Source organism: Ranitomeya variabilis, chromosome 3 (genome assembly GCF_051348905.1).
Source record: "Ranitomeya variabilis isolate aRanVar5 chromosome 3, aRanVar5.hap1, whole genome shotgun sequence".
NCBI lineage: Eukaryota > Metazoa > Chordata > Amphibia > Anura > Dendrobatidae > Ranitomeya > Ranitomeya variabilis.
In genome coordinates this window covers 77566489-77578876 of record NC_135234.1, presented here as the reverse complement: position 1 = coordinate 77578876, position 12388 = coordinate 77566489, and the positions used below count along the sequence as shown (strand labels likewise).

Genomic DNA, 12388 nt, shown 5'->3' with positions numbered 1-12388 from the left:
ACATCTGTGAGGACCTTATGAGATGCTTAGCAGTAAGGTACTACAACACCACGGCGCTAGAGGAAGGCTACTGATTTCTACCTGGACAAGGGGACTCTGGATTTACCTCCAAACCGGCCGGACTCTGCCTGCCCTGTGATTTGTGCTCTGGACTGTGGATGCTGAAGCCTTCAGTAAAACGGTAAAGAGAATGCAACCTTGTGTCGTCGTTCTTCACTGCATCTCTCACCATTCTACCATCTACATACTGGGAGGCTCTGGGGATATACTTCACCTGTGGGAAGGTATACCATCTAGCTGCCATAACAGCACCCCAGCAGACCCCTTAAAGCAGCGTCGGTCACCCTGACCGAATATCACAGGTGGCGTCACGAACATTTCCCCTTCAAAGACCTTTCCCTTTTACACGGACATCCCAGGGCCACGGACCGGGTTAGCCACCGTGACATCCCCCTGTCAACCGAAGGACCCGGTACCGAGTACCCCACGGCCCCATGTGTGTGCTCCATATGTTTTATCCCTATGAGAATTCTCTGCTATAAAAATATGAAATAAATGGCATCCAGAAGGAAGACCCCAACGGAGAGACACAGACCTAGTGTGAAAGTTGCCTAACATAAAAAGTGAGAATTCAGATTGGTGTAGATCCAAAACCTCATCAATTAAAGATGGCGTGAATAATTTATTACAGTAGTTAGAGGGTGTACTGACAGTGACCCTGGGATCTCCCTCACCCTGGCACCTACTGTGATGACTGCCCTACTAGGTGCACATGCAGACAGCAGTGGCTCAGCGTTCAGCTGTCTCTTTCTCATGTTTCAGCACTTGTGCCGGAATCAGAGCTGCAGTCCCTTCCTCTCTCTGCCTCATTCACTGCTGCAATGTGAGCAGACAGAATGGGGCAGGTCGAATGGAAAGGCTTGTTCATGTCATTCTTTGACTATAAGACTGAAAAATATGTCATTGCCAAGAACAAAAAGGTGGGGATCTTATTCCGTATTGTTCAGATCCTTATTCTGGCGTATTTAGTGGGGTAAGAACACTTTATCTTATTACTGTATATTAATATACTGCATGCCTGTGATGCTACCCACTGCAAACGTGCTGGGTATATGCTGACTGTACTGGAGCAGTGCTGAGTTTGTCATTTGGCACAAGGTATTGTCATATTGCAATGTATTTTCAGTAGTTTTACATGGGACTGCCTGACCAACTAAAGTCACACAATGCCATCCCCAAAAATTAAGTAACCCATTGGTGGATGTTTTATAAGGATTTCTCCTTGTAATTTTTTTATTCTCCCTTGCTACATCTGTAACATAATGTATAAGCTGCTCGTCATCTGTACTGTATACGTAATCAATCATTTATATGATACGATACAAACATAATTTTGCTTCTTGTCTCCGTCTCTAAAATATAGCGAACGTCCCCATCATACTTCCAGATCATTATCTGCAACTGATTAATTTTATGTGTAAAGTTATTTTCTGGAAATTTTCTTTATGTTTCTATGCATTTTTCTTTGTTTTCATAAGTATCAGTGTGGATTTCGGGGCACAGAGGAGTGAAATACACCAGAAGATACATTAGACATCAACTGCACTTGTGGTTTAATTTAGCAATAATTTAGTAAGTCATTTTAGGATGTCTTCTCACTTTTAGCAATTACTAATCTCGGCTGCAACGATTGGACTGTGCCAATATTATAATATATTCATTATACTAAGTACTCATTCATTACACATTTCCTGCATGCTCATTTTTATAGCAAAGTTTGGGTCAAATTAGCAATAGGGCAGGTGCAGACGACCGTTTTCTCCACCTCCGAGAATATCGATCTGATTATGCTAATCACGTATTGATCAGAGTTTAATCAGAGTGTGATCTGATTTTCTCGGAGATAGAGTGAAAAAAAGTTTCTCCACCTTTTTCTATAATGTCAGCCTGTGAAAATCCATGGTCCAATTTTTTCCATAGAGTTGAATGAGTGAGTACCATTCGATTCTTGGAAGCAAATTGTTCCGGTTGCAATTTTTTTTCTCGGACCAACTTATATGCCAGTAAAAATACCCTTCTATTAAAATATAAATCTTTATCGGTATACATTAAAATACCCTTAAAGGGGTTGCCTACTACTAGCAGGAATGTAAACCTCATAGAATAACGAGGGTTATCAGTCAAAATGAAGGATAGCACTCGTCCCAGTCATATGGGTGTCAGCACGAGTCCTTAGAAGAATATAATATCAAAAAGCGACCTATCAGGTTTTTGTGTTAAATGTATTTTTTTTTTTTTAATATTTGGAATTTTTTTTTTATTTCTCTCTGTTTAAAAAATCTTCAGAAATCTTGCAATTTTAATACTGACCAATGAAGTCATTTTTGACTTATACTTCCTGTGCTTTAAAGAAGACTTTTCAGAAGTTTTCATATCCTCAGAGGTTGGATTACAACAACAGGAAATACCATCATAGACAGCTGATAACACAGGATCCACCATTCACAATGATGTTACAGCTGACCTCCTCGCCCTCCCTGCACAATGACCAAGCACATGCTCACTAGATGCTTCAATACAAAAAGCAGGGTGGGAGTCTATTGCTGCTCATATTCATGTGAATTTACTGAAAGAGCAGAAGGTTTGAGGCTAGAATAGCAGCCAGTGTGAAAACTGCAAGAATCATTATTTTTGTTCATATATACTGTAGTGATATAAGAAAAATTAACATTTAACAAATATATCTGATTTTAAGCGTAGGTCATTTTATGATTAATCTGTCCCAAGCGAATTTGCTTTGCCGACATGTCAGTTCTAAAAAATACTTGCATTACGCATGAGAAAATTATTCTGGAGCATGGTGCGTTCCTCTGTTATTCCTCCGCGTACTGTACCAATGTATTGGAAAATGGGTATTAGCATTCTTCTTGTCAGTGGGCTATATCCCCACACAATTAGACACCATCCAATCACTTAGTGATAAGGGGATCATTCGATCATCAATGACAAGTTATTAAATTATTCATACATTTCCAAGAGGAATAACCTAATGAATGTTTTGGGAAAGATGCTTCAGAATTGTTTTATTCCGTTTTAACTAAATAGATATGTCAGGAGAACTGACGGGTATTGTTATAAGTGATGAGGTTACACTCATCCCCACCCTCTTGTCGTATGAAACCTGTCAAACATGAATCAATTGAGAGAAGATAAATTAACTTCAGGAGGCAATGATCTTACCTGTTGGGTGAGGTTTGCAGAAAGAAAATTGCAGAAAAACCTTAGGTTGCAATCAGAAGAGTATATAGAAAGCATGGGGCCCCATAGCAGAAGTTCTAACTGCGGAACCCCCATGATTATCGGGGTCACAGAAGGGCATATCTCACAACTTTCCAGCCTTTAAATAGTAATTTTCCTCCTGCTGAAGTCCGAGATTCCTCTTTCACTGTCCTAATAAAGTATGATGCAAACAACAATGCCCAAATACAGTATGATAGCCCCATGGTGAAGTCATCCACATGCACAGTATAATGACACTACTGTATCCCACCTCAGCTCCCAAGGCAAAGTATGGTGACACAGCACAGTATGATCCCCCAACTGTGACCCCCACAAAGCCCTTCATGCAGTATAATGGACCTACACACATTATAATGGCCCCACACCTCTACACACTGTGTAATGTGCCTCCATACAGTATAATGACCTCCACACAGTATGCTGGACCCCATGCAAACCTTCACACTGTATAAATGCTTGCATACCATATAATGGTCCCCCACATAGCCCTCTAAATCTTATAATGGGCCCACATAGCCTTTTATATAGTATAATGGCCCATATAGTCCTCCATATAGTATAATGTGCAGCCAGCATAATCCATCATATAGTATAATGTGCACCCGCCTTGGTCCTCCATAAAATATAATGCACCCCCTATGATCCTCCTTACAATATAATGCACCCCCATGGTATTCCATGCAATATAATGCACCCCCATGGTCCTCCATACAATATAATGCACCCCCATCGTCCTCCATACAATATAATGCATCCCCCATAATCCTCCATATAGTATAATGTGCTCCCCATGGTCTTCAATATAATGCACCCCCATGGTCTTCCATATTATATAATACACCCACATAGTCCTTCATACTATATAATGCAACCCCCATGGTCCTCCATACAATATAATGCTCTGCCTATAATCACCACTGGCTGCGATCATGGGAAATGTCCTTTTTTCATACAATGATTAGTACATTTTCTGCATTTTGTAATACGTTGAACCTTATTTCCTATTTGCAACATTTTTCTTTGTACTTTTCTTTATTCTCTTTTTAAATGCATTTGAGTAGTAACAATTGTAGTTCAGATTGACATGGATGGAGGGGTTATTTGAGCCAAATATGGGTGCTACTCCTGATAGGCTAGTTCTGGTGTTCTAACTGAACCTTAGTCACAATAGCATTATCTGTGGCCCATTTCCTCCCCAGGTTTTGTGGCATTTTGAAGTGTTTTTTTCCTATTCACTTCACTTCAAAAGTAAAACTTTCCTGATATTATTATTATTTTTATTACATTGGTTTCAGAAAGTATTCAGACCCCTTTAAATTTTTCACTCTTTATTTCATTGCAGCCATTTGGTAAATTCAAAAAAGTTCAATTTTTTCACACTAATGTACACTCTGCACCCCATCTGGACTGAAAAAAACAGAAATATAGAAATTTTTGCAAATTTAATAAAAAAGAAAAACTGAAATATCAGATGGTCATAAGTATTCAGACCCTTTGCTCAGACACTCATATTTAAGTCACATGCTGTCCATTTCCTTGTGATTCTCCATGAGATGGTTCTACTCCTTCATTGGAGTATAGCTGTGTTTAATTAAAGTGATAGGACTTGATTTGGAAAGGCGCACACCTGTCTATATAAGACCTCACAGCTCACAGTGCATGTCCGACCAAATGAGAATCATGAGGTCAAATGATCTGGCCAAGGAGCTCAAACAGAATTGTGGCAAGGCACAGATCTGGCCAAGGTTACAACAGAATTTTTGCAGTTCTCAAGGTTCCTAAGAGTACAGTGGTCTCCATAATCCTTAAATGAAAGAAGTTTGGGACCACTAGATGTCTTCCTAGACCTGGCCATCCAGCCAAATTGAGCAATCGTGGGAGAAGAGCCTTGGTGAGAGAGGTAAAGAAAAACCCCAAGATCACTGTGGCTGAGCTCCAGAGATGCAGTAGGGAGATTGGAGAAAGTTCCACAAAGTCAACTATCACTGCAGCCCTCCAACAGTCGGGCCTTTATGGTAGAGTGGCCCTGTAAGGGATATACCGGGACCGTGTGATAGTCTACTCCCTCCCTCCATGTAAATGTTACCTTTATGTAAAACTGTATATATATATATATATATAAATATATATATATATATATATATATATATATGTTTTGCTGATACATAATGATGAGCACAAGGACACAAGGAAAGCGTAGTACCCTGTTCGATCCACTAGATGGGGCCCATGACACCGTATTATAATAAGTGGTGTAACTAGTTAACTGTAGGAGGGGTTAGCTGGGGGATAAGGCAGAAACATTTCCCTAGCTAGAGCAGAGGGGCTAGGGAGCCCAGACAGCTTGGGTGGGCTTTGGGCCCGAGCCATCCAGCAGCTTCGTAACGTTTAAGGGAAGGACTCGTCCATCCAGGACACAGTGGACAGAAGTGCAGCTGAACCAGCACAGGGTACAGCAGTGTTGAAGCAGAAGTAGCAGCGGGCCCACAGCAGTATGGGGATGCAGGTCTCTCAATATGTGGCAGATCATCGCATGGGCTGACGCCCTCAGATTCGGTCAACATGGACGAGGGAACCCCTACGCGCAGAGAATCTGTACAGGGAGGATGCTTCATTACCGCAAGAGGTGGTACGACCCGGGCACGTACTGAAGGGCCAAGGAAAGAGTGCAGGGAAAAGGAAAATGTGAGCCGTAAGGAACCTTATGCAAATGCTGTGTCTGAAAAGGATGTGCTGTGCAAAGAAAAAAGTAAAGTTTTATGTTTCAAGTTGCCACTGGACTGTGTCTGTTTGTACACAAACAACCAGAGGGGACCTTAGGTAACGGAGAGAAGGCCCAGAAGGTGCAAACAATAAAGAGGCAAGTACAGTGACCATGGGACGTTATCTGCATGTGACGGAAGACCAGAGCATGTAAGATCTGCTAATCTCAGCCACGACTACTGCCCTGGCGCTTCCTCACAGCCCGACGGAAGCCTCTCTTCAGTGCAAGACATATGAAAGCCTGCATAGAGTTTGCTAAAAAAAACTCCTAGACTATGAGAAATAAGATTTTCTGGTCTGATGAGATGAAGATAGACCTTTTTGGTGGAGTAAACCAGGCACTGCTCATCACTTGCCCAATACAATCACAACAGTGAAACATGGTGGTGGCAGCATGGGGGTGTTTTTCAGCTGCAAGGACAGGACGACTGGTTGTCATTGAAGGAAACATGAATGCGGCTAAGTACAGAGATATCCTGGATGAAAACCTCTTCCAGAGTGCTCTGGACCTCAGACTTGGCCAAAGGGTTCATCTTCCAACAAGACAATAACCCTACGCACACAGCTAAAATAACAAAGGAGTGGCTTCAGAACAACTCTGTGACCATTCTTGACTGGCCCAGCCAGAGCCCTGATCTAAACCCAATTGAGCATCTCTGGAGAGACCTGAAAATGGCTGTCAACGAACGTTCACTATCCAACCTGACGGAACTGGAGAGGATCTGCAAGGAAGAATGGCAGATGATCCCCAAATCCGGGTGTGAAAAACTTTTTGCATCATTCCCAAGAAGACTCATGGCTGTACTAGCTCAAAAGGGTGCAAAGGGTCTGAATACTTATGACCATGTGATATTTCAGTTTTTTTGTAAATAAACCATATTTTTCAGACTATAAGATGCACTTTTTTCCCAAAAAATGTTTTGGGGAAAATGGGGGTGCGTCTTATAGGCTGAATTGTTGTGAATTCTGCTCTTGGGCTCCCTCCGGTGGTTGTTAGTGGTAGTGCAGTTGTCTCTGGATTGTAATCCAGGGCATGTGTTTCTGCTGATTGCAGCTCTATTAGGTATTTAGGTGTGTAGGATCCATTAGTCCCTGCCAGTTGTCCATTGTTTTTGGAGGGATTACATCTCTGTCTGGCTCCTCATGCCCTGCTGACAATTCAGCTAAGATAAGTCTCTGGTTTTTGGTCTCTGTAGCACGCATGCAGTGTGCTTTTCTGTGCAGTGCAATTTATTGTGTTTTTATCCAGCTTAGACTTTGTTTGGATTTTTCTGTCATGCTGGATTCTCTGGAGATGAAGATATACCTTCTATGTCTTTAGTAAGATGTAGAATATAGTATATCCTGCTGTGGATATTTTTAGGGTTTTAATACTGACTGCTTAGAATTCTGTCCTATCCTTTTCTATTTAGCTAGAAGTGCCTCTTTTGCTAAATTCTGTCTTTCTGCCTGCGTACGTATTTCCTCTTAACTCACAGTCAATATTTGTGGGGGGCTGCCTATCCTTTGGGGTTCTGCTCTGAGGCAAGATAGAATTCCCATTTCCAACTTTAGGGGTATTTAGTCCTCCGGCTGTGTCGAGGTGTCTAGGCCGTGTTAGGAACACCCCACGGCTACTTCTAGTTGCGGTGTCAGTTTAGGATTGCGGTAAGTACAGGTACCACCTACTCCAGAGATAGTCTCATGCGGCTCCAGGGTCACCGGATCATAACACTGAATGCACTTACCAGGAGACACATCCGAGGCTGATGCGCGGCAGTTTCGCAGATGATAGGTGGTACGGGGGCTCCGCCAACATTTGTGGAAATCTGATGCCGCGCATCAGCCTGGGATGGATGTGTGGGGGCTTTCAGAAAATGGCAGAGCCCCCGCACCACCGAACCTGCTGCACCAGCCTGTAATGAGCCAGACCACCAAACACCTCCTGTGAACCCGCTCCACCTGCGCTCCATATCACACCCTACCCCCCAGGTAAACTGAATAATTTGGACTGAGATAAACCCTCATTTGACGCAATAATTTTTTTCCCTATTTTACTTCTGAAAATTTGGAGTGTGTCTTATGGTCCGGTGCGTCTTATAGTCCAAAAAATACGGTACATTTCAGTTTTTTTCAGTCAAGATGGGGTTGCAGAGTGTACAGTAATGAGAAAAAATTAACTTTTTTGAATTTACCAAATGGCTGCAATGAAACAAAGAGTGAAAAATTTAAAGTCTGAATACTTTCCGTACCCACTTGCAAAGTTAATCCATAATGATCCAGCACATCTTCTTGATAATAAAAAACTTTTACTTTATTTAAAACCTCTTAAAAACATCGTTGGAGCTCAAGACATTTCCTCTCCTGAGCAGGATATCAAGTCAGGAGTTTTGTTTTTTACTCATTATGATTAAGACCCACACATGGGTCGAAATGCATAAAGTTTTATTCTCATGCGGGACTAGTTATCCCATTCTGTGAAACAACACCATCCGTGAGCACAGCTATGAAGTGGTGCTATAGTTAGACACTTAATCAACATAAAACTTAGCACTCAACTTAGGATGCTGGAACAGAAGAAATTATTTTGCAGTATACTCAAAACGTTTCAGTTCAAAATGAACCTTCTTCAGTTATGTATACGGAATTCATGTCATGAATGGGGCCGGAAATCAGTGGGCCACAAAAATTCTATGCTGGGGAACCACGGCCGAGGTATTCAGAGAGAAGTGCTTTAGGAGAGCAAGGTGTAGGCGTGCATGCCGCCAGACGCGTAGTCCACCGCTAGTCTCTAGTCTTGCTTCCTGAGTGGACAGTTTGTTTTCACAGAAGTTTGATTTACTTAAAGGGCACCTGTCACCCCGTTTTTTCGGTATGAGATAAAAATACTGTTAAATAGGGCCTGAGCTGTGCATTACAATAGTGTAGTTTGTGGACCCCGATTCCCCACCTTTGCTGCCGAAATACGTTACCAAAGTAGTCATTTTCGCCTGTCTATCAGGCTGGTCAGGTCAAAAGGGCGTGGTGTTTTCCCCCAGATTTTGCGTAGTTTTCCGTTGGTGGCGTAGTGGTGTGCGCATGCCCAAGGTCCCGAATCCTCTGCCAGGGGATTGAAAAGAGCGCGCTGTTCGTTATTTCATTGGTGATCGGTGGGTGCGGCCATCTTCCTTTGGCCGCGCGTGCGCAGAAGCGGCGCTCTGCTGGCCGCGGCTTCAGGAAAATGGCCGCGGGATGCCGCGCGTGCGCAGATGGAGATAGCGGCGGCCATTTTCCTGAAGCCGAGATGCGAACTCTGCTTCAGGAAAATGGCCGCCGCGATATCCATCTGCGCACGCACGGCATCCCGCGGCCATTTTCCTGAAGCCGCGGCCAGCAGAGCGCCGCTTCTGCGCACGCGCAGCCAAAGGAAGATGGCCGCGCCCACCGATCACCAATGAAATAACGAACAGCGCGCTCTTTTCAATCCCCTGGCAGAGGATTCGGGACCTTGGGCATGCGCACACCACTACGCCACCAACGGAAAACTACGCAAAATCTGGGGGAAGACACCACGCCCTTTTGACCTGACCAGCCTGATTGACAGGCGAAAACGACTACTTTGGTAACGTATTTCGGCAGCATAGGTGGGGAATCGGGGTCCACAAACTACACTATTGCAATGCACAGCTCAGGCCCTATTTAACAGTATTTTTATCTCATACCGAAAAAACGGGGTGACAGGTTCCCTTTAAGGGAACTGTTGTTTAAGTGTTCCCTTTTTTTTTTGAGCAGTGTATTTCCGTACCCACTGTGTATAAAAAATGTTACAACACAGTAATAGGAAAGTAATAGGACCTTATTTCCAGTATCTCTGAGATACAGAAACTTAAAAACTGTAAAGAGAAAAAATCAAAATGCCAGAACTGTGGGTTTTTTGATAGCTGGAACTCCTCAAAAAAAATGCAATATGGAGTGATCAAAGCATTGTATCTACCCCCAAAATGGTATAAATAAAAACATAAAGTCGAAACTCGAATAACAAGCCCATGTACAGTTTTAGCGAAGGAAAAATGATATGGGTCTTGGACTTAAACAAATATTTTTTTATTACAAATATCTGATTTTTTTTTTTCACCACTTAAATTTAAAAAATGCAAATTTGGTATCGTTCTGATCAGGGGGATCATGTTTCCAGATGATTGTACTGCAGAATGAATGCAGTAAAAACAAAACCCCCAAAACAATTGTGGAAATTGCGGGGTTTTTTGCTATTTTGTTCAGTGTCATTTGCATAATTGTCATGATTCTTTCACATGAGAGAGCCTACGGCCACCTGCAGAAGCCCTTAGAGTAGCTAATAAAGATTACAGTGGAACATAGTTGGCCTCTCTCAGCAGTGTCTAATGGCTGTGGTATATCTGCATTTTTTTCATGGCAGCTATCAATCATTACTGATGGGCAGAATAGTTTTATGATCATTTTTCATTCAAAGTTTATGTTCAGTCTATGCCCCAGCTCCTCAGAGTCCCTCCTTCCTGATGAGATCTCACACTGCTCATTACAAGCTGCAGCTGTCAGTCAGTCTGTGTGGGCAGAGACTAAATACACTTGGGGGAAATCACCTTAATAAGTCATAATATTTTTGTGCACCTTGGAGGTTGACCACAAATATTTACACTTTAGGCATTTACACGCCATTCTCAGCCAGCTATACCATTATGGGCAAAGCATGGGTGGAGCAGGGGCAAGATGGGGTGTGGCTATATCCGCAGATCAATTTAATAAAAGTGATGTCACTTTAATCCAGAAATGGAGACCAGGCTCCGATTGGAGCACATTTCCAGCTAACATGGAAACCAGTTAAGAGATATGCCTAATTCATTAAATGGTGTGCGCCTCTTAATGAATTAGGTGCTTTGTACACCAGATAGCCCTTCATTAAGACTGGCATGCACAACATTCTGTTCAATAATCAATATGGCTTCTATAAAAATAGCTGTTGTCACTAAGTTAATGAAATAAAATATAACCAAGCACAATCTCTATTAAGGCCAGGTATGATAGGTAATGGATGTTCATATTGGCCATAAAGCACACAAAACCTACAAGAAACAAAATGAGCAAAAACCTGCTGTAATAAGTATAAAGCAAAAGTGCATTTAAATAACACAGAGTTCTTAGTAATACAGTTTTTCATCAAAAATAGCATAAAAGCCATCCCACCGTTGTCAAGGTGCCCCTGATCGAGACAGAACCTACACTGTCTAATATTTAAAACCTTACCATGTGTCAGAGTTGACCTCAGTGTATGAATAAGGGCAGGCAAAAGGACTGAGTCCCAATCTAGGTAATGGGTATGTAATGATGGTGATTTTTTTTACACGAAACCTGTCAGTAGGATGAACCTCCCTCAAGCTGCATATATTGGCATTCAGTTCTTTGAAACCTAAATACATCAACACCTTTATATCTTTTATCTGTTGCTGCCTTTCTGAGAACTCATCATTTTAATAGATATGCAGATGAGACTTTAAGTGCTTGGGAAGTGCTTGTCAGAGCTCTTCCCAAGCCTATGCCTCCCTTAGGTTGTTTCCCTACCCAGCCCTGGACTCTTTAACTTGATTTATATCTTACTATCTGAGTTCCTTTGCTAAAACCTGATGTTACACAGACAGTAAGTTGTCAATTATTCCAAAGAGGCATGTAATTGGTGGTGAAACAGCCTCAGGAAGCAGAGTCTTAGTGCCTAATTTGCATAATAATGAAAATGTTAATTTCTCAGGAATGCAACAGATAAAAGATATATTATGTAAATAGTTTAAATTTTTAAAGACCTGACTGTCCATACAGTTACGTCCATATATATTTGGACAGAGACAACATTTTTCTAATTTTGGTTATAGACATTACCACAATGAATTTTAAACAAAACAATTCAGATGCAGTTGAAGTTCAGACTTTCAGCTTCCATTTGAGGGTATCCACATTAAAATTGGATGAAGGGTTTAGGAGTTTCAGCTCCTTAACATGTGCCACCCTGTTTTTAAAGGGACCAAAAGTAATTGGACAGATTCAATCATTTTAAATAAAATGTTCATTTTTAGTACTTGGTTGAAAACCCTTTGTTGACAATGACTGCCTGAAGTTTTGAACTCATGGACATCACCAGACGCTGTGTTTCCTCCTCTTTGATGCTCTGCCAGGCCTACACTGCGGTGGGTTTCAGTTTCTGTTTGTTTGTGGGCCTTTCTGTCTGAAGTTTAGTCTTTAACCCCTTAATCCCATATGACGTACTATCCCGTCAAGGTGACCTGGGACTTAATTCCCAGTGACGGGATAGTACGTCATACGCGATCGGCCGCGCTCA

At 42.0% G+C, this 12388-nt stretch overlaps 1 protein-coding gene across 2 annotated transcripts in view; it reads left to right on the top strand.

Moving 5' to 3' along the window:
- Positions 1-889: 889 nt before the first annotated feature.
- P2RX5 (purinergic receptor P2X 5) overlaps positions 890-12388 on the top strand; it is a 144656-nt gene continuing 133157 nt past the window's right edge. The window contains exon 1 of one of the 2 annotated variants that reach the window (XM_077294229.1): positions 890-1033. In XM_077294229.1, coding sequence (XP_077150344.1) covers positions 897-1033 — 137 coding nt within the window. In that variant the 5' untranslated portion in view covers positions 890-896. The remainder of the gene's footprint in view (positions 1034-12388) is intronic. The other variant, XM_077294230.1, reaches the window with a different exon arrangement.